This window comes from Agrilus planipennis, unplaced genomic scaffold (assembly GCF_000699045.2).
Source record: "Agrilus planipennis isolate EAB-ADULT unplaced genomic scaffold, Apla_2.0 scaffold253, whole genome shotgun sequence".
In the NCBI taxonomy this organism is placed as follows: Eukaryota; Metazoa; Arthropoda; class Insecta; order Coleoptera; family Buprestidae; genus Agrilus; species Agrilus planipennis.
The window spans coordinates 338818-366185 of NW_020438991.1; the positions used below are offsets into that span (position 1 = coordinate 338818).

General features: G+C 33.8%; 1 protein-coding gene across 1 annotated transcript in view; it reads left to right on the top strand.

Moving 5' to 3' along the window:
• The window catches only part of LOC108739814 (growth factor receptor-bound protein 14-like), a 117535-nt gene that overhangs the window by 77252 nt on the left and 12915 nt on the right, over positions 1–27368 (top strand). The window contains 3 exon segments of the mRNA XM_018473878.2: positions 4064–4229; positions 12820–12950; positions 20283–20363. Coding sequence (XP_018329380.1) covers positions 4064–4229; positions 12820–12950; positions 20283–20363 — 378 coding nt within the window.

Here is a 27368-nt window from a genome sequence, read left to right on the forward strand (position 1 = left end):
AAACAAGGACAATACTATTTAGTTGAATGTATGTGGTTTGTGTTTAGTAAAGATAGACACAATATGGTAATTTTATATGAGAAATTTTAATTCATCGCGAAATTGTAAAACGTTTTACAGTTTAAATTAAACAATAGCCAAATGGCTAATAGACCAATAGGAAATTAAAAAAGTTTTGCAAACTTTACCGTATGACATATCAAATGAAATGGTTTGCTGTTAGTCTTAAATATTTTTTTTTATTTTCAAATAAATATTTTTAAAGTTATTTAAGAAAATAGATGAAAATTTTGACTATTCCGCCCTCTTCCCTTATCTCCGAAACTAGTCAACCGAAAATTTTGAAAAAATTACTGCAAATAGTTCTTTACTTATCTATATAGTTTACTGGAAAATTAATAAGAAGTCTGTATTTGTAAGTTTGAATGTATGAGAGACCACACGTTTTTCTAAGTTGGTTCTCGAAATAGGGTTCCGTACGTCTGGATGAAAAACTGAACCCTTATAGGATCACTCGTGTGTCTGTCTGTCCGTTTTTTCTTCAATGGTTTCATTAAACCGCTTGAACGGCTTGATTATGAAAAATTAAAACTTTTGAGTGTTAAATTCCCACAAGTTACTGATGCTGATGGGCAGGCAGTCCCATTGGACTACGCTGGAGGTTAAGACATAAGGCCTTCTTCAGCCTCCTTTTAGGAATCAGGTGGTTCAGGAAAAACGAGACGGACGAAATAAAGACGGAAGAGAATGAATGACTATCTGTGGAATATTACTGCCCGAGCATTTGCCTAAGTGATCCAAAGAAACCACAGAAAATTTTGGATCAGGAAGACGGATTTGGGATCAAAGCCCGGTGTGGTCTTGAATGGTGAGGAATGGTCTAAACCTCTTGGCCATGCCGCTCGCTGCAATAAAAGTTTTAGGTGTTTCATTCCCACCAGTTACTCTGGACAGTCCCACCGGACTATGCTTTTAGAAATGGGTAGCTGGTGGTTGGGATGCAGAGGACTTTTTAACTTAAATTTATTTGTTTGGGTCTCTACAGAAATTATGAATCTTTTTTTATTTCTGTAAAAATGATATTTGTAAATTCTCAAATAAATCTCACTAGTTGACGCGCGTCTTCACCCCTTCTTATCCGGAGTCAGTCTTTGGATTTCCTGAAAACATATCTCTAAAAACTGATGGCAATTTTAATAAATTACTGACCATGGATTTAAATTATTCTTTACTAAATGGACCATTTTTGGGGTTAGGTTGGGTTAGGTTAGATGGACCACTTTTGGGGTTTGTAACCCTGACAAAACTAGTCAGTGTATCGATATTAAATAACATCGAAAGTTATAGAATGGTGCATGAAAATCTACCAAAAAATCACTTTCCAGCGTTTGGATTATATGTAGAAATCATATCAATGCGACGATAATTTGATATTTTTTATGACATTTCTTCTATTAATGAAATTATTACAGATTATAAATTAATAGACACAATTTTTGGGTATTGCCGAATTCGAATTTTCGAACGGAAATAAATTTAATACTTTTCTTAATACGTAGTGGATATTCATTTTCGAAATATGTTTAACCATGATGGAAAGAGACATTGACAAATGCGACTTATTTATCAATTAATTGTTTATAAGGTAGGCGTAAAACAAATTGAGTTTATTAACTTTGTTGACCTTTTAATTAGTCATGAATTAAATTTGTTGTGTATTCAAGACAGTAATAAATCATAAATGTCTGCAAGCGGAATTTTTGAACGGATTTTGATGCGATTCGGTACAACTCTATTAGAATTGCTATTTTCATAATATAGAACATTGATAAAATTTAAAGTTGTAAGGAAACGTTAAAAAATTTCGAATATTTAATAAGGAGCGTATGAATTAAGAATTAATTAGGTACTTAAGTCAGTGAGATTTTATTTATAATGTGTTCAATCCTTGAATACTTACATTAATTGTAGACGAATTCGCAAGCATTACATATGGTATAATAATTTTAATATCAATTTAATATTTTTTATACAAACATAAGGATAAGGGATTAATTACTCTTCCTTTCTTTCCAAAAATTAGTTGTCGATTCAAATTACTGTTTTATTATTTTATACATATTATAATAAAAGTTAGTGAGTAATAGTTCGGCTTTAGTTTTTTTAGAAGTAATATGCATTCAACAAAAATGGAGAACAAGATTCACATGAATTTTATTTTGCAAGAAAAGGAACTAATTTTTAATTTTTTCTAAATTCTATTTTTGAATGAAGGTTTTTTAAAGAAAACAATGAAATCAAAAGCACTAATTACATAATTTCTTGTATGTTGTAACATTTTATACAAACTAGGCTTGTCCTTGTCATCATCTGTATTTGGTTCATCATTTTAATAACACACATGTTGCTAAATTGCAATCGTTATGCTTTTGTGTGTAATACATAATAATTATTATCGACTTATCTATTTTTGTGTCGATGTAATAAAATTGCCTACTGCGTAAAGTAATAGATAACCTTGCAAATATTTTTCGTTTACGCCTGTTTCCTGAATTAAAAATAGTGGAAATGTGTTTTTGGGTATTTTAGGAATTGTTTATACAGTCGATGTACTTATTACTTTTGTTTTTATGAAGGTAACAACTAACGTTAACTGCTTATGATTGTCAATGACGGCTGGATAAAAGTTACCCTGCTAATGTAGGCTAAAAATAGCTTGTTTTCATTTAGTAAACACTAGAAATCGCGTGTGGTCAAAATTCGACCAATTTGTTTTATATTAAATCAGAGCTGTAGCCAGAATGTGTAATTAGGACGGATCCAAGAAAATTTGTACGTCACACCAGAGCCGGACTGAAGATTTTGACTCGGGGTGCGATGTAATCAAATGGCCTGGTTTAGAAGGGAAAGTGCACAAATTTTAACAGCACTTGTTTTTAAATAAATTTAAGAAGTTAGGAGGAAATTTGCCTTTGTCTTTGCTCTTGTTTTAAAAATTTATTAAGTTTTTTTTTAATTTCTCTTTTTTTTCACATTTTTTGAGTTATTTGGCCCGGGGTGCATTTGCACCCCTGCACCCTGGGCCAGTCCGACCCTGCGTCACACTAAAAAGAAAACATCTACTGAACCATCATTGATGTTAAATATTTTGCATAGTGGTTTCAGTTGGACAATATTTTTTATACGTAAATGCCTCTCACAATTAGTGGGAAATTTTGGGCTGATGGCGTTCACAACGTGAAACTTCAAAAAATCATGTGTATACGTTCAAATAACTGCGTCGTCTGTCGTTGTTCCGTATTGACCGTACGTTTTAACCGAGTGTTTATCATGCTTTTAGATGTGTCACATCAAATAGTATATTTAGGGTTTCGTACTTCAAAAAGAAAATCCATAAGGCAAAGTAGGCATATGCCTAGGGGCGCAAGGTTAAAAAGGAGCGCGCGCGGAAGGTTCTAAACCTAAAAAAAAAATAAGGAAGTACCTAATAAAAAAAAGAAGTATTTTGTAAAATATATGACCGCCAGAGGGTCGTCTATAAGGTGCTAGCCTAGAGCGCTCTTGACATTAAATCCGCGTCTGAACGGAATCCTTACATAATCGTCTGCCTGCCTGTCAAAAGTATCATTAAATATTATATCCTATACCGTAAGTTCTGTTTGAATTGGCGTTTTTTGCAGGCGGTCATAAATCAATTTTGTATGTGTTGAACGGTTATGTATCAAGATACAGTTTACTAGCTTTGACCAAAGGCGTATTAAACATCGAAGGCGCCCTAGGTAAACACCTCATAGATTAAAAATTATAACTAGTACCAGTAGTAAGTGGTATACATTGATGATGATCAGGTTCCAAGCGAATTATTCTGTTTGGGGGGCGGGGGGCGCAACCGAATGACCAACTGCTTTACTTTACTTTTCCAACTAAAATTAGCAAATAAAGTGGCCAAAATCCTATATTTTTAAGAAACATTGAACTTTTTGTGTTTTCTGCAAATATAAAATTAATGTATTATACAGGGTATCTCATGGCAGAGTTAGAATTTTAAANTCATAAAATCCAGTCATGAATTATTGCTCTGTCTTATAATGATGACGGTAGTTGGCAAAGTGTTATTGTCGAAAAGAGTTTGTGCTCTAGTGACCTTTGTCAGCTGCTGGCCCTGAAAAATAGACTCGCTAAAAGTGCCAACTGGAGCATCATAGAATATTGGGTGGATTTGGGTCTAGGTAAGTTGCAATACCTATCATTTAATATTGTAAGAGAAATTTACCATTTGAAAGGAATTCACAGTTACTTGATGAAAATTCATATCCATATATGTGGGTACAGTAGGTAATTGTACCCACACTAAAAATTCCGGGTGGGCGTTTTATATTCGATTGTTTTAAAAATTTATTTATGAGTAGCAGATTCGTTATCGTGGTACAAAAACAACAATCCAAACACGAAGAGCACTACATTTTTATGACAATGCAAAAATTACAATAACCGATTGTAAATGATTGAATTTCCCGTAGAAACAGTAGAATTTATTAGGTAACTTGTAATAATCTCAATTTTGTCGTGTTTCTTTAAAAATTATTTCAACTTTCTTAATTATTACAATTAAATTTGTAATTTCAACCAAAATACCTAGTAAATTTATTTCTGCTGGGATTTTATTTTTACAAATTCGGGTCCAAATTGTAATTTTTATTATTTTCGCTTACCAAGCAATGGGATAGTGGGATAAATTGTAAATATCACTTTAATATTAAGGTAAATTTTCATTATTCCTTTTCTCCGTGAAGGTGAACGAGAAAGCAAATTTTCGAAGAGTTGTGACAGATATTTCTGGATAGGGGTCATCTATAAACTATACGTTACACTAATTTCCTGATTTTTTGACCTCTCCCCCGTCCTTATCACAGTTGGTCTCATTTGTGTGACCCCTTTCCCCTTCCATTCTCTAGTGTGACGTTACATATTTTGCAATTTTACATTAAAAAATTATTAAATTAAAACAGCAGTTCCGAAATTGTTTTATTTCCATTTAAATTATTTTGTAATACAATAAACATTAAATGAAACATTTGAAAAAATTAACAAATTTATAAATTATTAATTATATTAATAGAAGCTACAAACTCAATCATCTTGAATCCATGGAGTTTGAATCCATTCCTCCAAATTATTTATACATTTGTTAAAGGGCTCATAGGCGACCGGCCATGACACTAGTAGGGCGAGAGTGTGAATTCACCAACAAAACAATTTAAACCTTATGCCGATACAGATAGAGTTGGAAATATTTTTAAGTTTTCCGGTAATAGTTCAAATTTGGCATTTTAACACTTACATGTATAAGATTTTCAAATGAGACGTCACGAAACTTAGGACCCTCCCTTCTTATAGAATGTCACACTTCGTCGACCCCTCCTCTTAACGTGTTGGATTGAGTATTGAGAGCCCCTCTCTCCATACTAAATGCACCCCTTGCAGTATATTTATTCTTCATGCGGATTTGCCAACTGCGATGTCGAATTGGTCTGGTGCTCATCTCGCTTACGCTATCTCAGAGGAGAAGAATCGTACCTTATGGCTCGGCGGCAGTTTTGTTCCCATGCACTACAATATTAAACGTTTACGAGATGGAATAAATGAAGTTAGCGTTTGTCGCAATCCTCGGCTATCAATACATTTGAAGCTTGATCTGAAATCCAAGTAGTGCAGATAATAATGAAAAATGACCACAATTTACGAGAAAGCTTTTGTCAGACTGTTATAGAGAGATTTCGAACTTTGAATAGTGTCTTTTTTGGAGTGATGAAGCACATTTCCATTTGAATGGATATGTGAATAAGTAAACAGAATTTTTAAATTCGAGAGGTGCAACAACACCATCAGTTACTCGTGATGCATATCGATAAATGATATCCAGTTATTTTCTACCCCTGCTTCGAGAACATACTGCTACAAGGCTATGGACGTTGTTTTAGTAAGATGGAGCCTCTTCTGCTGCTGTGAACTAACTTCGTAAGCTGTTTTCTCTAATGTTGATGCTCGCTTTGGTGTCACATGATTTTCACAATAACCCGATTTAACTCCTATGGGCTTTTTCCTGTGATGGTATCTTAAGAGCAAGGTTTACATAAATACTCGGTGGAATATGGCCGGGTTGAAAGAAAATATTCCCAGTGAATTAAGCGAAATCGAGCCTGCTATGCTCCGGCATGTTATACAAAATACCATGAACAGATTCCATGAGTGCGTGCAACGAAATGGTGGGTTTAGTGGTAGAACATTGGTGCGTAGAGCCAAAGGTCCCGGGTTCGATTCCCGGCGGGGTTGTGACAACAGCAACAATTTTTCCCTCATTAATTTTAGGTAGTTTGTAGTGGGTAAATAAAAAATCGAAAAAAAAAAATCAAATTAATCCTCTATTAAGTAACTAACAATGTCATAGGGTTTCATATNTAACATTGTTTATACAAGCTATAATTATAGAAAATGTAGGTGTTCAAGAGTTAGATCACATCATTAAGCAGAGGTTGAAGGTACAAATTAGGGTAATTGTACCGAAAATGTGCCCAGTAATTTTTGCAAACTATGATTAAGTAACTGGGAAAAGGGTAAAATCACACCTGCAGGATAGCATACCTGCGATTTTTTATTGTTCAGTCATAAAAAGGGTCATAAAATCCAGTCATGAATTATTGCTCTGTCTTTGTTGAGGTTTTACTGCTTGGTTGATTTAAAACTTTGCCGTACGTTTTACTGGCCGCCATACGTTTATGTTTTTTCGTCGTTTTTGGCCATGTATTCCTTCTCCCAGCAGACTTGGCAACAACGAACGTTAATGGCGTTGAACGGAAGGTTAGTTAACGTTTTCGTAGAAACATGTTTGAAGTCGTAAACCACGTTCGTCTCGTCAAAATCTTTAAATTGACTTCCATAGCGACCGCGCCGCTTGGTCCTGGAAGCACAACAAACAACAGCAATCGAACATTGAAAACTCGTTAATTTTAACCGAGCAAGGTTTGTTTCGTTTCCTTTCAGGGTCGCAATTAATGTGCAATTCTGCCGTAACAGCATGCAGTGCGTGCAAGTAAAGGCAAACGAACGTGAATGCACAGGTTCCACTGGCTCGCTTAACTAATTAATAAACAATTAGCTGAATCAGTCCTTTAGACGATTGGATAGCGCTAGCAATCAGAGAAATTTTTCCCGCCAAAAGTTATCCCAAACTTTTGTTATACGTAAATGTAGCGCTTAGATATGTAAATCAGAAAATCCTCTTTTCTAGAGATGCACCAGTTAGAGGTTTTATCGAGTGCCCGGGAAAACCACTACGGTTAATGGTTCATCTTTTTCTTCTGACAAACTTTCCATTAAATTAAGTTCAAAAAGTCGCTTAAACATGGAACCAATACAATTTTTTTTTTTGGTTGACGAGTTTTCAACAGATTGCAGATGATATAGCAGTATCAGCATCTAGCAAGGAGGAGTTAGAGATTGCTTAAATAAAATGGAAGCGGTATTGACAAAATAGTATTGAATGATAATAAATAAAAGTAAAACAAAAATACTGACATGCAAGGGAAGAAAAAGTAGAGAAAGAGCGAATATAAAGATTGGAGACGAAACATTAGAAGAAGTGACTGATTTTAGGTATCTAGGAAGTCCGATAAGTCAGGAAGGAAGGAGTAGTAGTAGAAGGGATATAAAGGGACAGCGCAGGGTCGTGTCGCTTCAATAAAAAGAAGTAACTTCTATGCTTGGTTAACGGTTAATTTAGAAATTCGAAAGAGATTGTGAAAGGTGTGGGTTTGGAGTGCGGCGCTGTACGGGTGCGAAAAGGTTAGAATCATTCGAAATGTGGTGTTGCAGGCGGATGATGAGGATATCGTGGATAGAGCAGGTTAGAAATAAAGAGGTATTAGAAAAAGTAGGAGAACAGAGGACTCTATGGAAGTCAATAAGAAATAGACGAAATAGGTTAGTAGGACACCTAGAAGTAGACCTAGATTAGATTACTGTTCGCAAATAATTAAGGACATGGGTTGTTCTAGTTTTAGGGAAATGCGAATATTAGCTCTGGACAGGAACGAGTGGAAGTGCTAGTCGAACCAGTCTTTGGACTGACGACCGTATGATGATGATGAACCTAACTCAACCCTCTAACTACACTCTAGCCCTTCCACCTATTTCCCGTCCTCTTCAAACCGACGATCGTCACACCCCTTTCATGTTGTCATGGTAAAATTAGCATGCAAATATATATATATAGGTTGGTAGGACACCTTCTTAGGCATGAAGGTCTAGTCAGAGACATATTAAAGACAGAAACTGGAGTTAGAAGGGGTAGAGGTAATCCTAGATTACATTACTGTTCGCAAATAGTTAAGGATGTGGGTTGTTAGTTTTAGGGATATGCAAAGATTAGTTCAGGATAGGTAAGAGTGGAGATGCGTGTCCAACCAGTCTTAGGACTGACAACCTTATGATGATGATGGATTTTCAACAAGTGGATTGAGTTGAAACCATTGAAACGGGAATATAATGTCTGCAAGGTGATAAAACATAGAAGAACTATATCGGCACTATCGGTTACCCAGCGTCATTATCCGGGTACTTGGTCCATCTCTTTTCTTTTCTAGGCTCATGGAACATACAATTTTACTTAAGCTAATTGGTAATTCTCTCTCACCATAATTTACTCCTATAGCATTTCACACATGTCAATCAGGGAAACCTTTTCCACCATAACCGTACGTAAACCAAACCGAAGGCCATGGGTCATATCATTTCATAGAAACCAATCGGGGAATCTCCTCTCACCATATCCTAACGCAAGCCTTGGGCTTGCATGGCACTTCATACATGTGAATTAGGGTTCCTCTATAGTGTAACTTCTAATTTAATCTAATAATTCCGTTGGTGGGAGTATAGCCATAGCCGCTATTATATATCTTATCATGCTGTAATAGTTTGAATAGAATCTAGTGGAGTTTTTGCGTTGTTTTGTAAAGTAGTGGAACGGGCTTGGTCAATCAGCCCCAAAAAAAGATAAAATGCGTTCCATCTGCTGATAAGTTGATGGCGTCAAATTTTTGGGACATCAAAGGAATTCTTCTAATTTACGATGCCGTGAAAAGAAGAAACACATTGCCGAAGAATACAATTCATAACTTTTGGGCTGATTGAAAGAGTTAATATACTGATGTGTAAAAGCCTATTTCAATATCGTTCCTACATCTATAATTTAAACTAAAAAGTTAAAAACGTGAATCATCCTCTAACTTTCCATCCTTAGAGGTGGAATATAGTCTTAAAATTTAAATGGAAGCACCCTTGAAATATGGCCAACCCAATACACAAAACAATAAATTCGTAATTGGCTGAATTATACGTACCTTATTAATATTTAAAATCGCTTTAGAGTCGGCGAAGAAATTGCACAAAAAATACTTTCGAATTTAGAATCTATTTTCTCAAGTCAAATAAAAATTGGCCGAGCAGTGATTTGGACTACATAAGAATCTCCATTATTAAAATATAATAGAAATCGACAATGATATCAACTACTTACTTAATAACGTACTTGATAAGGTACGGAACCCTCGGCGTGCCAATTAAACTCGCATTTGTCTTTTTTTTAATTTACTTTTTGTACTCGGAATTATCACCATTGAATCATTTTTTACTTCATTAGGCAATTTGTTTTTGATAGAAGCCCTTCAATGCCACCCTCATCGCTAAAGTTTTTGTGTAGTTCTGCTCCCTCTTCGATGGTTGAAAATTGTTTTAAACAATTCTGCTTTTATTGTGTAATGATTAATTACTACTTTTGTTGTAAACGTCACGCATTGTTTGTGAGAAATTATTTTCGTCTTTGTTTCGGAAGTATTAGGGTGGTAATAATGGCATTCGGGTAGGTGGGCGATTTGACGATAATGTCACATTAGGCTTTTGTTTTGTCCCGTGCACACGTCCTACGATTACCGCACTCTCCTTTCTTGTTTGTGGTAATAACGATAAAAATAGTAAAAGACTAAAAACCTACGCATACCCAGTAATGAACTCTAAAAGCATTTGCCGCATATTACTTAAAAACATGTTTATTCTTGACGTACTTTTAATGCATAGCAACGTAAATGAGTTTCATTTTTTATTTTTCGTTTGAAAGGAAAACGACATCTTAAAGTATTTTTAAATATGAAAAGTCATATAAGGTTGGAGATGGACCGGGTACCCGGTTTGAATCCGATTCCTGGCGGATACGACCGGTTTTTTAGGATCCTGCCAGGTACCGGGTAATGGCGGCAGGTGCCGGATAATTCTACCAGAGAGTAAAGAAAATACTAGCAATAATAACTTATTAAGTCATCATCATCATAAGGCCGTCAGTCCTAAGACTGGTTGGACACGCACCTCTACTCCATCCAGTCCTGAGCTAATCTTCGCATTTCCCTAAAACTAGAACGTCCCACATACTTAACTACTTGCGAATAGTAATCTAATCTAGGTCTACCTCTACCCCTCCTAACTCCTGTTTCTGCCTCTAATATGTCTCTGACTAGACCTTCATGCCTAAGAAGGTGTCCTACCAACCTATCTCGCCTATTTTTTAGTGACTACCGGACTCTATTCTTTCTAATACAGTAGAACCTCTATAACTCGAACATCAAGGGAGACGTCAAAAAATTCGAGTTATAGAGTTTTCCACTTTTTTGATTCGACTTGTCGTGGTTAAGATTTAGTGTAGGTACTTACATTGTCGGCAAACTCTTAAAGTCGATAACTTAGTTTTCTACGAACCATAGACGTAATAAGTTTCAAATTATCGAGTTGTAAAGGTTATAAAATAAAACATTGCTATTTTCGAGATACAGAGGTTCAATTTAATTTTTCGAATTACAGAGGGAAAATATGTACCGAAATGGCTTGTAGGGACTCACTGATTATTTCGACTAATAGAGGGTTGAGATTTCGAGTAACGGAGGTTTTGGGGCTTGCAGGGAAGGAAATAATACAACCCAAAAACAGTTCGTATGCTAACATCAATTTATGTACGCATGCAAATTTTATAAAATCGGTTAGGAAGTTCCTAGACAGCTATAAGTAGCTGGACTCATTATTATCCACTAATTAACCGCTGACGATTTGTTTTTCTGAATAGTGTCATTACTCAGTCGTAATGGCCTGACAACCGCTGTAATATCGATTGAGATTTTAGTAGGCATCTAAACCGGGCCTGAAACTTGTGATGATTTCGGAAGTAGCATTGAAAGCCTAAAATAAGCCGCAACTCGGAAACTTGATTTTTTCGGTTTTCGGGTTTCTCGGGTCGCGACTTATTTATTGCTTTCACTGTTAATTTGAAAGTAATTATCCGATGGTTAATACCCATATTTGCATGCTAATTTTACCATGACAACATAAAAGGGGTGTGACAATCGTCGGTTAGAGGAAGACGGGAAATGGGTGGAAGGGCTAGAGTGTAGTCAGAGGGTTCAGTTAGGTTCACCATCATCATACGATCAACAGTCCTTGACTGGTTGGATAAGCACACCTCTACTCGTTCCTATCCTGAGCTAATCTTCGCATTTCCCTAAAACTAGAACAGCCCACATCCTTAACTATTTGCGAACAGTAATCTAATCTAGGTTTACTTCTAGGTGTCCTACTAACCTATTTCGTCTATTTCTTATTAACTTTCATAGAGTCCTCTGTTCTCCTACTTTTTCTAATACCTCTTCATTTCTTACCTTCTCTATCCACGGTATCCTCATCATTCGCCGGTTACTCCACATTTCGAACGCTTCTAACCTTTTATTTTCCGCCGTGTCCACTGTCCATGTTTCGCACCCGTACAGAGCCGCTCTCCAAACATACACCTTTAACAACCTTCTTCGAGTTTTTAAATTAACCGTTCGCGAGCATAGAAGTGACTTCTTTTTATTGAACTCGACTCGATCCTGCGTTAGGTTTTTTTTTAATTTTTGATTTTTAATTGTCATCCCTTGTTTAGTGTCATGCAAGTTCTTGCATATTCCCTCGGAGAGGTGGTCCCATTGTAGAAATATTTCAAGCAATAATGGTTGCCTCGAAAATTTTAGTATCTAATACACAGTAATTATGTACTTAAAAATGACTTTCAAACTCTGGTAAATGGAATAATTATAGTTGCTTTTGTACAACCAAATAAACAGAACGTGTTTAAAGCGAATGTTCTCTTGACCGTTTTAATTGATCAATTAGACACATGAATTATTATTTACGTGGAATTGTAAGATTAATTTGACTGTAATATATGCAGCGCACACAGCCAGTTAGTTGGTTTTTACAGTACTTCATTGTTTAATTTAATTGGTTTAATTGATTGATAAGTTCGACTGTCTTGAAATCGATAGCAGACAGCACATTATTTCTTCTACAGTATTGTTTAAAATATAAAAAACGAAAACAAGGATCTATTATAAAAACTTATTTATTTTCGATCAAAATGTTTTCCGTTCAGTTAAGCGTGAAATGAAACTCGCTCTTGTTTCGTACACATGTCCTTGTATGACTGACTGACTGCAGGACGACTACTAAATACGAAAATAAAGGGCTCTACTGCTTGCGTGCCTCGCTATCCTTGATCCATTTTGCGAAAATGTCCTTGCACATTAATTGCAGCTTATATAATTTAAAAGAAGTTGTCTGTATTTTGTGAAATGTAACTGCAGTATTGAATTGTATTGTATTAAAAATGTCTTTTATGCAGGTAAATGTTAGATTAAATAGAGACAAAATTGAAAATGATTTCTGTGAGTTTTTCTTTTGTTTCAGAAAGAACAGTGGAAGATCACGAGTATGTTTTGTCGGCCCATAGAGATATACAAATGTATTCTAGACACGCCAAAGTTAGGTTCATGTTTAGAAAAGACTTTAGGAAATACGAATTTTTCCACAATCCACAGGTGAGTTTTTTTATTATTACATATCTCATACTTCGTTTACTTTCTATAGCGATGTGCCCCTTTCAATGTCTTGGATGCGCGCTGGCAAAATCATAGGTAGGGAGAAAAAAGCTCATTATACTCTCGACTCTTGTTCATTAAACATACTTTTTCATACAGTACCTGCCAAAAGTTTTGTTCAACCATGAATAGTAGTGCGAGTCGAAAACAAGCGTTAAAGTCTTTAATATGTCTTCAAATATAAATAAACATCTCGTTGATATTTTCAGTAGTAATTGATACCAATAACAGCACATTTGAGCATTGTAATTTTAGTGGATAAAATGGTCATTTTTTCCGTGCAGTACTGTACGGATTATACGTTCCTTACCGGTTAAGAGTTTGGCCGAGAGTTGTCTCCTTTCTTTTCTGGCCTAGTGTTGTTCTTTTCTACTTTGCGCTGGTCAAACTGAAGGCCACATCGCTAGAGAAACTAAACGAAGTATAGTTTTGATTTTTAAATGTAAGTCACATAGTCAATATAAGTCTAATGAATACAATTTAAAGGGTGTTACGTGTTGTTCAAACGATTTTGAGAATTTTATTAGTTTAGGACATTCTTCAGAGATATGTTCAAATGGACGTGGTTGAAAAAATATATTTTATACGTTCAGCAATTTATGCGTTTTGGTCGTATGACAAACAAATATGTAATGTCATACGTTCGGTGAACATTTTACCTTACCTGTGTATATGTGTGTTTATTTCAATATGCAAATCCGTACTGTTGTTTTATTTTATGCCCTTGCTGTGAATAGATAATATCATCATCTCCATAATTAGCGCTTTAATTTGAAAAAACTAGTTCCTAAGACTGTTTACAAGTCTTTCTATTTTATTTTGCAACGATTTTCAAATTGAATTTCTTTACTTTGCGTGTTCAGATAAGTACTATAAAAGCTTGTTCATTTTACTTAGTTGTTTTAAACGTAAATGAAATAAATTAATTAACATAAAATATGTATCTTACCTGTATAAAATTACATTTTTGAAATTTTTACATTACATTACATTACCTACCTAATTTTCTCATGAGTACCTATGTTGATTTCTTTATTTACTCATTTTGGTGTGACTAAATGTAATTTCCGGATAAATTTTTGGGGGGTTGCGAATAAGATAATGTTAATAATTTATTTTATCCATTATTATTATAATCAGTAACGTAAATTGTTTGCATAATGCAAGAAATTTACATTAACTATTTACTTTTGTAATGAGTACTTAATGGAAATACATATTTTATTGTAATCATTTTTTTTTTTTTTTTACTGAGAAAAAGTGTTTTCAATTAACCAGTATATATTTTATGAATAACAAGCTTTTACCTACGGTTTCGCCTACATTTATGTCCTAAATACGTGTCAAATTTCATCGAAAATACAATAATTTGATAAATATTCCTGAAACTAGTTTGTAATTTTCTATGTTTTTCATAGAATAACAGTGACAATCCTTCTTTATTGAAATGACAAGAATTTTTTCTATCCCTCGGGAACAGCATTTCTTTTATGAAAGGTCCGCTATCCTCTTTTCTGTACCGCTGATAATATGTATGTACAAAATTTCATGATGATTGATTGAATAGTTAAAGCGTGAAATGATACTAAACAATCATTTAAATCAATCAGAATTTTTTATTGATTTATAATGTTAGGATGGAGATAATTCACACTAAGTATGTATTACACTTTTTTTATGAATAATAGAGTTGCTAATCTCTACTTTTCACACAAAAGAAATTGTTAATAAAAAATATATCCATTACTTACTACAAAAGTAATTAATATTTTTGAGACATTTCGTTGCTCTGGAAATTAATTCACACAAATTGTACCACCTTTTAGTGAAGTAAACGTAATTTGTCAATTATTCAATCTAGAATGCATTAATACGTATTGACGCGCTCTTTGCTCTTTGCAATGCCTTTTTTTAGATATTTAAAGAAGCTGCATTCAAATATGTATTTTAGTCGGTCGTTTATTTTGGAAGAAATAATAAATAAAGGAAAAGTATTTTAAGAAATCTCTTCAGATAAATTATTATTAGTCAGTTTGTTTCAGGAATTTCAAAAATAATGTTTCTAATGACTCATAGTTATTTATTTATTTATATCAAAGGGGCAAAAGGCCCATTCCTAAAACAAATTAATTTGCATTGATATCTCATTGGTAACGTCCATTATGAAACACGAAATTTATCTCTATACAATTAATTAATATATAAATGAACATACATATACTTATCTACATATCTCCTCTCTAAAAATGTTTTTTTATTTTCACTAATTTTTAATGAATAGGTATTCATTAATCTTCACAGGTGGGCAATTATTAAATTTAACAATCTATTGTTGATTGTAAGAAAATAATCGATAANTAGAGGCAGAAACGGAGTTAGGAGGGGTAGAGGTAGACCTAGATTAGAATTACTCTTCGCAAATAGTTATGGATGTGGGCTGTTCTAGTTTTAGGGAAATGCGAAGTTTAGCTCAGGATAGGAAAGAGTGGAGGTACGTGTCCAACCAGTCTTGAGGACTGATGACCTTATGATGATGATGAAACATGAAAATCTAATCTTGCATAATGCATTTTTTAATTTTTTAAATATTTTTGTAAGTTGAGCTTTTTCAGCAGAAAAACTATTTTCTGTATTTTTGTGCGTTCAACCGATATATTTTGTAAGAAAAATTTGTTTTTATTTTATTTTTTTCATAGTGTCACATTCATTAATCTTGGATTTTACTATTGAAAAAAAAAAATAAAAGAGTTTTTTGAAAATCTCGAAAATCGTTTGAGATAAACAGCTATAAATTTAGCTGAATTATTTTTATTTCATGTCAAATCGATTCCCCATCTGCAAATCGAAAAAGCTGCTGGGGCAGATTACACATGATAACCTGACTGCACCTTTTGCAAGTTGGTGAGATCGGTAATCACCATACAATTTGCCGTTATTTTGCGCTAATTGGCGTTTATAATGTTTAACAAATATTACATACTTGATATACTAAACTTAGCGTAACACCTAAGATGATTGTTATTAATACATGTTTGTATAATTTTTAATAACAATTGATCTGTTAGTAATTAGTGATAAGCGAACGCAAGATAAGACTAATATAACCTTGATCTTGGTCTTGCTTTCTAACAGTATTGGTCTTGCTCTTGCGAGATCGGTTCTTGGTTTTGTCAAAACTTATGGTAACAGTTTAGAAAAATTAAAATTATTGCTCCTTTCGTATGTTTGCAATTTCAACTCTATTTACATCATTGCGAAATTTTGACTTGTTTGATTATCGTTATTTGTAATGCGAATGTTGCAAAAATGCATTTTATCGACCAAATTAGTTAACTTTGGAACATTCCGTACCTACATCTTACAGTAAAATTAATATTTAACAAATGTCTGATATCACAAAAATTAGAACTTTTGACGATCCCTGCATATTGATAATTCAAAAAATACGCATATTTTACTTTTTTTGCGAGAATCTTACTGATAAGTCTTGCTCTTGATCTTGCTTTTGATCATTTAGCCATTATCTTGGCTACGAGAGCATAAATAAGACGTGGTCGTGACCTAGGTTCTTATAATCGTGTAAGACCAAAACATGACAACAAAAAATTTTGACGTGACAGAAAGCCAATGTGCGGAATTGAGTCGAGAATAATTTCGCCATATATTAGGTTGTGAAACCCCATCATCATCATCATCATAAGGTCGTCAATCCTAAGACTGGTTAGACACGTACCTGCACTCTTCCCTATCCTTAGCTAATCTTCGCACTTCCCTAAAACTAGAACAACCCATATCCTTAACTATTTGCGAACAGTAATCTAACCTAGATCTACCTCTATCCCTCCTAACTCCTGTTTCTGCCTCTAATATGTTTTTGACTAGACTTTCATGTCTGAGAATCTACCAATCTATCTCGCCTACTTTTTATTGACATCCATAGAGTCCTCTGTTCTCGTATTCTTTCTAATACCTATTCATTTCTAACCTTTTCTACCCACGTTATCCTCATCATTGGCCTATAACACCACATTTCGAAGGCTTCTAATCTTTTCTTTTCCGCCGCGCCCACTGTACATGTTTCGCACCCGTACAATGCCGCGCTCCAAACATACACCTTTAACAACCTTTTTCGAATTTTAAATTAACCGTTCGCGAGCATAAAAGTGACTTCTTTTTATTGAAGGCGACACGACCCTGCGCTATCCTCTGCTTTATATCCCTACTACTCCTTCCGTCCTGACTTATTTGACTTCGTAGATATCTACAATCAGCCACTTCATCTAATTTTTCGTCTCCTATCTTTATATTCGCTCTTTCCTTACTTTGCCATCCCTTGCATACGAGTATTTTAGTTTTACTTTTATTTATTTTCATACAGTACTGATCTGTTAGTACCGATTCCATTTTATTTAAAGCTATCTTCTTGCTAGATGCTAATACTGCTATATCATCAGCAAATCTAAGCATATTAATCTTTTGCCCCTGCATATCTATCCCTACATTTGTACTGTCTTTTATGTCAATCCCTATAAAGATAATTCTTTTGGGATTAAGTCAGGTAACTCTATATCGGAAAATTACTCAATTTCGTTGCCGGAGCGAACTGCAAATTCTCATGAGTAATTCGCGTAAGAGGGCATTGCTAGTCTTCAATAATTAAGCTATTATAACGAAAGGGAGTTTGAACTTATTATAAATAAAGTTATTGCTGTGATGAGACATGCTATCGTAATTTACTCTATAATTGTTGACCTTCACCGTATATGATTTGGTGAGGTCAATTGGTGAAGCCACGCGTAATAAGATGAATAGATGAAAATTATTATTGAGAATCAGCCTCGACACAAATAATATTTTGTTTGAATTACGAAGAGGCACGTATGTAAGAGGGGGTCGTTAGGGGTGAAATTCAATGCAAGTTGTTATATATTCGAAAGGGTATTTCTGTGTATAAGATTGATCCACTTTTGCTGGGAAAATTTAAGGCAAAAAAAAACGACCAATTCAAAAAGGTAATCTTATAAATACATTTAGCGTTTTGTAGAACAAGTACTTCAACTGAATTCATGTTGTATTGATTTATGTTGCATGTATGTCTTTCAGCCACTGTTAAGGGAACATTGGTTTGAAAGGATTAATTGAACTGGCGCAAATAACAGACCTTGCGTAAACAAAACGAAATCAAAGCGTTTTCATAAATTTAATCCACGCGATACCATTGTTGTATTTTAAACACTTCCAATCGTTTACCAGTAATGAAAAGCTATTTATTTTATCTATTTTTTCCCGGTTATAATCAAAATTCGAAATTTCTAATTTTGTTTTATGTTTATTTTTTCCTTAAATTAAACAATCAAAGCATTTAAATAATTTTTTGTGCTTCTGGTGTTTATTCAGTAAGCTGTAGATGGAAGTGAGAAATGACTTTTACTTTTATTTTTCGCTATATAACTATAAATTTTTTTTTTGAACTTCCGTCTTTTCATTTTAACTTCAAAAGTACTGGGTTCAAAGTTAAACAATATTTTACTTAATTAACTTATTTTACGTAGTAATACGTATATTTTAGTACCGCACAAATGGTTTAGTTTTACATTACAACGTCAATTGTTTTTTATTGTTTGCTTATGCTATTGTGTACATTAATGTGAAAAAAGGATATTTGAAATTAAATGTTCTGGAAGTTGTGAACGCCATCTGTGAACATAGTGTTGACGTTAGACGGCAAGCACTGCTCTACTTTTTAAGGCGAACTGTAATGTTTGAACGACGACTTTATTCCTTGGAATTATCAGCAACAGAGCGCGCTACGGTACGGAAAAGTAAACCTTATATAGGGTGATTGGGCATGTATGTAATAGTTTAATTAAATCGGTGTTTTGCGTTATAATTAATAGTGAATATGTATGTAAGGGCTATTTGCGATTCATTAGTATAAAGTGGAAAATGCGGACTGTCAACGACATATGCAAATTATTCTTCTATTACTATTACTATTACCTTAACTAAAAGAAAAGTATTGTGGTTTTGTTTTGCTGATAGTACTTCATAAAATTTTCAATTTACAGACACAAATAGTAAACTATAGACCGAAATAATCAAGCGTAAGTAATAGTTACGTTATATACACATTTATTAACTATTTTATTATATTTTAAACCACATACTCTTTGATTTACTAACGAAAGTACCCTTCCTATTACCTATATCTTTGAAATTTCCATATATTAAATATTTTTATTATATACATATTAAATGTAGTGGATCGACGATGTCATTTTATTCGGACTTATTAAACTTTGCAAAGTATTTAGACAATACGAAACTTTGTCGAATGAGAAATGTTTTATTTATCTGTTTTCAAAAAAATGGAGGGTACATGATTTCAATGTTTTATAAGTTAAATTTCTAGAATGAAGTAGTACTGCACATTAACAACCATGAACAAAGTAGTTATTTAATTAATTGTTATCCCAATGGGCGTAGAAAATTATTATGTTTAGTAGCATAGTACAGAGCCGGGCAAACTTTAACTTCGCAGGGGCCGCTACATGAGGTTAGTTTGAGTCACTCCATACCCTTCAATGAGTACGAGAGAGTAAGCAGTAATGAATAATTTTATTTTGTCTTTTTCTTCTCCCTTCCACTCTCATATCAAGCCCCTTCATCCCGTAGAAGAGCGACGCCACTCTCGCAACTTAAAAAATACTTACGAAAATTTTCGTTACTACGTTCGCAAAACTATTGGGTTTGGCTATGGAAGAGGGGACTCACCTGCGAAATGGAAGGGATAAGAAAAGGAAAGAATCATCTCACTCGCACTCGCAGGATCAATGAGGAGCTACTTGGTTAACCTTGAGGAGCACTCAGGAGGCAAAACAGCCGAGTTTGCCCGGCTCTGGCAGAATAGTTCTACAACCGTCACTGTTTACATTTTTTATAGATGTAGCTGCTGTAGTTATTATCGTAATGCGTTGTCAAATTCACACCCAGGGCTCGGCTTCGGATTGCAATTTCTTCGGATTTTCTTACAAATTTTACCCCTTAATCATGCTGTTTTACTCCCCATGCGGTTCCCTATTACCCCTTCATCATCATCATCATAAGGTCGTCAGTCGTAAGACTGGTTGGACACGCACTTCCACTCCTTCCTATCTTGAGTTAATCTTCGCATTTACCTAAAACTAGAACAAATTTTACTACAATATTTTTTATTATTAGAGCTTTTATGTTGTGAATTGTAATTATTAACAATACCATTAATTGTTCCAGCAATTCTTCCCTTCCGACATGATAGACATTGAGGGCGAAGAATTCCGTAGGTTTAACGTCAACTTTTCCAAGCGTTTGGAGGTAAGTACTTTATAATTTGTTATTTTGCAATCCATTACAAAAAATATAAATGACAATATTAGTGGAAAACGATCCGTTTTTTTTTGTGAAGAATATCCACTGTTTCCGGCATTTTTTTAATCAACTTGTCACTCGTAATGACATCACGGAAGATTTTACAGACGACTGCAAGTGGTGTAATTAACAATTCAATTAAATTAATGGAATCCTTATTAAAGAACTCTCGGAAAAATTGGCTGTCATTATCAACAGAAAAACAACTAAGTGGTTTTTACGCTAAATGGTTTTTATTCTTTTAATTTATTTTCCTGGAATATGTATGTAACTCCGATTAAATATTACAGGGTTAAAACTTTTTTCATCTCTTATTAATTAATATTTAATCAAGCGCAAAGAAAATTGTATATGGTGTCTTATTAAGTGTTGTAGTCGAGTGGTACTGTCCGGATTTATATTTATTGTACCTACTATTTAGTACTTTTACAAATACAGTCAAAATCTGTTATAATGGCACCCAAGGGACTACTCATATTTGGTCGTAAAAACCGATAGTCGTAATAGCCGGTAACGTTATTATTAAGTACTTAATACCTATTATTGAATGTGTGATTAATATATTCATATGTAAAATAAAACTAAATTTTATTTATTTTACATAAAACCTATTATAAAAAGACATTACGTACATATAATTATCATTTTTCTATATTAATAAAATCTGGAATTTTAGTCTGTTTGGAACACTTCTGTCGTGCGTACAGACTTTGTAGTTCACGTTTAATTTTAATTAATGTATCATCATAATTTCCCTGCATATGAAACTGTTCATTAGAATAAAAAACAATTTTTCGTAATACACTGACAGCATTGAGACCATCATTCAAAGTTGGCACTGTAAATTGTTCTTCAGTCTCTTCCTGTTCGTCATTTTCCTCTTGAACTTCTTGTACAATATCATCTTCCGTAGCTGGTGCACAAATTGCAATAAAGTTATCTGCACCAATAAACTCCTTAGCTTCAGTAGCAGATATTCTGACAATGAGAATTACACTAGACCCTAAACTCGACACGTTTTTGTTTATTTTTGCGATCTTAATGGTCATTTACTGTACCAGATGTGGATACTGTTACCTATTCAAATGTTTACAATACAATTCTCCGAAAATATCAGTTAAATGTAGTTGGTTAAAGGGATATGTTGTAATAAGCAATGTCGTAAAAACCAGTGTTTTTTATAAGGCGGTCTAACAGAATTAAGCCGGGACCTATGATTTTGGTCAATATAACCGGTATGTTATTCTAAACGATGTCGTAGTAAACGGTTTTGACAGTAATTTTTTTTATTCAGAGGCAAAGTAGTTGACTGTGCGAAGGTTAGGTTGAGTATCTTATAACCAACTAAGATATATGAAAAAAGTCATCAATACCTTTTTTTTGCAAAATGGCATTGTGAAAAACTTCTATTGAAACTTTTTTTCCATGTCTTTCATATTTCGCGAATTTGCAATTGTTTTTGCGGATTTTCTACCCCCCCCCCATGCCGGGCAAATAATTATCATTTACATATGCGTGTTCCTCACGAAATTTCCGATAACATGACCCGTGTTTCAATCATTTTCTCCATTATAACGTACTCTTCAGCCATTTCCCTCATTTGACTGGACTATTATTCAACAAATGTCCGATACCACAAAATTAGAACTTTTGGGGTCCCTGCATATTGATAATACAAAAAATACGCATATTTTATTTTTTTTTTGCGAGAATCTTATTGATAAGTCTTGCTCGTGATCTTGCTCTTGCTCATTTAGCCATTGTGTTAGCTACGAGAGCATAAATAAAACTTGGTCGTGACCTTGGTTCTTATCAGTGTATAAAACCAAAACATGACAAGAAAACATTTTGACGTGACAGAAAGCCAAAGTGCCAAATGTAATAGGTTGCGAATCCCCATAAAGATAATTCTTTTGCGATTAAGTTGGGTAATTCTACATCGAAAAATTACTCAAATTCTCACGAATAATTCGCGTAAGAGGGCATTGCTAGTTGACTGTACGAAGATTCTTATAACTAACTTAAACTTAAACCTGCAACTCCAAGTAAACTTTAATTTATATTTAGCAATATTTATTTATTCATAAACAAATAAAATTCATAACTGCTAACTCCAAAATAGGTTATTAATAGGCATCCCGTAGAAGAGCGACGCCACTCTCGCAACTTAAAAAATACTTACGAAAATTTTCGTTACTACGTTCGCAAAACTATTGGGTTTGGCTATGGAAGAGGGGACTCATCTGCGAAATGGAAGGGATAAGAAAAGGAAAGAATCATCTCACTCGCACTCGCAGGATCAATGAGGAGCTACTTGGTTAACCTTGAGGAGCACTCAGGAGGCAAAACAGCCGAGTTTGCCCGGCTCTGGCAGAATAGTTCTACAACCGTCACTGTTTACATTTTTTATAGATGTAGCTGCTGTAGTTATTATCGTAATGCGTTGTCAAATTCACACCCAGGGCTCGGCTTCGGATTGCAATTTCTTCGGATTTTCTTACAAATTTTACCCCTTAATCATGCTGTTTTACTCCCCATGCGGTTCCCTATTACCCCTTCATCATCATCATCATAAGGTCGTCAGTCGTAAGACTGGTTGGACACGCACTTCCACTCCTTCCTATCTTGAGTTAATCTTCGCATTTACCTAAAACTAGAACAAATTTTACTACAATATTTTTTATTATTAGAGCTTTTATGTTGTGAATTGTAATTATTAACAATACCATTAATTGTTCCAGCAATTCTTCCCTTCCGACATGATAGACATTGAGGGCGAAGAATTCCGTAGGTTTAACGTCAACTTTTCCAAGCGTTTGGAGGTAAGTACTTTATAATTTGTTATTTTGCAATCCATTACAAAAAATATAAATGACAATATTAGTGGAAAACGATCCGTTTTTTTTTGTGAAGAATATCCACTGTTTCCGGCATTTTTTTAATCAACTTGTCACTCGTAATGACATCACGGAAGATTTTACAGACGACTGCAAGTGGTGTAATTAACAATTCAATTAAATTAATGGAATCCTTATTAAAGAACTCTCGGAAAAATTGGCTGTCATTATCAACAGAAAAACAACTAAGTGGTTTTTACGCTAAATGGTTTTTATTCTTTTAATTTATTTTCCTGGAATATGTATGTAACTCCGATTAAATATTACAGGGTTAAAACTTTTTTCATCTCTTATTAATTAATATTTAATCAAGCGCAAAGAAAATTGTATATGGTGTCTTATTAAGTGTTGTAGTCGAGTGGTACTGTCCGGATTTATATTTATTGTACCTACTATTTAGTACTTTTACAAATACAGTCAAAATCTGTTATAATGGCACCCAAGGGACTACTCATATTTGGTCGTAAAAACCGATAGTCGTAATAGCCGGTAACGTTATTATTAAGTACTTAATACCTATTATTGAATGTGTGATTAATATATTCATATGTAAAATAAAACTAAATTTTATTTATTTTACATAAAACCTATTATAAAAAGACATTACGTACATATAATTATCATTTTTCTATATTAATAAAATCTGGAATTTTAGTCTGTTTGGAACACTTCTGTCGTGCGTACAGACTTTGTAGTTCACGTTTAATTTTAATTAATGTATCATCATAATTTCCCTGCATATGAAACTGTTCATTAGAATAAAAAACAATTTTTCGTAATACACTGACAGCATTGAGACCATCATTCAAAGTTGGCACTGTAAATTGTTCTTCAGTCTCTTCCTGTTCGTCATTTTCCTCTTGAACTCCTTGTACAATATCATCTTCCGTAGCTGGTGCACAAATTGCAATAAAGTTATCTACACCAATAAACTCCTTAGCTTCAGTAGCAGATATTCTGAGAATTACACTAGACCCTAAACTCGACACGTTTTTGTTTATTTTTGCGATCTTAATGGTCATTTACTGTACCAGATGTGGATACTGTTACCTATTCAAATGTTTACAATACAATTCTCCGAAAATATCAGTTAAATGTAGTTGCTTAAAGGGATATGTTGTAATAAGCAATGTCGTAAAAACCAGTGTTTTTTATAAGGCGGTCTAACAGAATTAAGCCGGGACCTATGATTTTGGTCAATATAACCGGTATGTTATTCTAAACGATGTCGTAGTAAACGGTTTTGACAGTAATTTTTTTTATTCAGAGGCAAAGTAGTTGACTGTGCGAATGTTAGGTTGAGTATCTTATAACCAACTAAGATATATGAAAAAAGTCATCAATACCTTTTTTTTGCAAAATGGCATTGTGAAAAACTTCTATTGAAACTTTTTTTCCATGTCTTTCATATTTCGCGAATTTGCAATTGTTTTTGCGGATTTTCTACCCCCCCCCCATGCCGGGCAAATAATTATCATTTACATATGCGTGTTCCTCACGAAATTTCCGATAACATGACCCGTGTTTCAATCATTTTCTCCATTATAACGTACTCTTCAGCCATTTCCCTCATTTGACTGGACTATTATTCAACAAATGTCCGATACCACAAAATTAGAACTTTTGGGGTCCCTGCATATTGATAATACAAAAAATACGCATATTTTATTTTTTTTTTGCGAGAATCTTATTGATAAGTCTTGCTCGTGATCTTGCTCTTGCTCATTTAGCCATTGTGTTAGCTACGAGAGCATAAATAAAACTTGGTCGTGACCTTGGTTCTTATCAGTGTATAAAACCAAAACATGACAAGAAAACATTTTGACGTGACAGAAAGCCAAAGTGCCAAATGTAATAGGTTGCGAATCCCCATAAAGATAATTCTTTTGCGATTAAGTTGGGTAATTCTACATCGAAAAATTACTCAAATTCTCACGAATAATTCGCGTAAGAGGGCATTGCTAGTTGACTGTACGAAGATTCTTATAACTAACTTAAACTTAAACCTGCAACTCCAAGTAAACTTTAATTTATATTTAGCAATATTTATTTATTCATAAACAAATAAAATTCATAACTGCTAACTCCAAAATAGGTTATTAATAGGCTTAGATTGTAGCATAAAAAGCAAAGTAATAAATACATCTACACCTATTGGGCCTTATAATACTGCAAGATCGTAATTATGTAATGATTTTGTATGCTATACACGTGCTCATGTATCCATTTTTTAATTTGCTTTTTTTTTATAAAGTTTTGAACTTTTTAGATTGTTTAGCTCAATTGCTAAGTTATTATATATACCTACATATTTTAATCGCCTTGATGAGACTATTTTTGGTACTTATTGCCGGGTTAATTTTTGGCAAGTTTTTACTTGTTATTTTATGAGAGTTAGTATATTCGTTCCTTAGTTTTTCATAGTGATATATTAGAGATTCATAAGCAAATATCTTTAAGAGGCTGAGTGGGAATTTAATTTCATTGTTTTTAACTGTTTTATAAATTATTTTTATTCTATTTTGCAATTTTATCAGAGATCCAACGTATTTTTACCATTTTACGTTTCCATATTTAAGAAAGCTATAAAATAGTGCATAATATATTTGCAGAAATGTTCTAGTGTTAATAATTTTTGACAACTTGGCAGCTAGATATTTTGTTTTTTTGACCATATATTCCACGTATTTATCTTACCTCATATGACACTTATTGTATTTTAGCTTATACGTTTTTTGGTAGAGATTTTTATATTGGGCGACATGGTAAATAAAACGTCTATCCGTGAAAATCACCATTGGTTCAAGTCGTCTCAATATTTTGTCCTGATGGTCCATAGCAATTTACAAATCCGGGAAATTATCCCCAACAGCACCTAACCCTTGTGCATAACATTTCATCCTTGCCACATATGGCTTTAAATTAGGAGCATCTAAAACGATAATTTTATTCTTTTTCGCACACGCAGTTTTGAAGTTAACTAGTTCTAATTAGAAATTAAAGAAAATTTAAATATTCTTTTTTGACAGTATTTTTCACTTCGTGGGTGTTGTCTTTTCCTACCGCAACCTAAGCAATAAATGTTTTAATAAGAATGATTTAATTTAATGGCTTCCAGACAATCCAAACATATTAGTAATTGTTGAAGTGTTATGGTCATATCCTTTAAACATACGATTAATTGCAATCTCGTTCGTTCTTCTTCTTATGCATTAATCAGAGAAAGGTATAAATACAGCCAATATCTACCTGAAACAACCATGTTACAAATTAACCGTATTATTACCAATCTAACATTTTTAATCAACATGTAAATCATTTTAAATTGGTTTTTATTACAATGAAAATATCAACGGACTTTAAAACATACTAGTTTTAATCCTCAATTAGTGTTGCCCAAACGCAAGAACAAGACGAGACTTAGCCAGTCTTGGTCTTGGTCTTGCGCCAATACACCTGGTCTTGGTCTTGGTCTTGGTCTTGCGCTCCCAGTCTTGGTCTTGGTCTTGGTCTTGCAGCAAGAGTCTTGCAAGTCTTGCAATTACCTATTAGTCTATTACTATTTATTAAAGTTTACTTTAAATCCTAGAAAAACGTATTAGAATTGGAACATTGTGAGCTTGAATGAATATAGCCATAGTAAAGATCAAGCAGATTAATAAATAACTGAAGATTTGATAAGAAATTCGAAAAATCAACTGACCTATATGTCGTTTTCCATGGAAGTAACTGTTTCTTAATAAACATTTATGATCCTTGCTTTCTACCGCGCCGCCTCGCCACGTGCCGGCTCTATGATAAGGATGCCGCCGCAAATCAAACAATAATATAAAGCGTGTAAAAAAATTCGAAATTATTTTGCATGAGTATACCTACACCCTATGGCGGCAATCAAATAGTGTCAAATGTTATGATTTCGGCGTGGCGGCAACGATTGTTTTAGATTTCAAAAGAAGCCGCCGGCGCGTGTATCATAACCATGTACTTCCGAAAAGCGGCAAATTTCTTTGAGAAGTAAGTACAAAACCTTTGATGCCGCATTATCAAAGTGCCG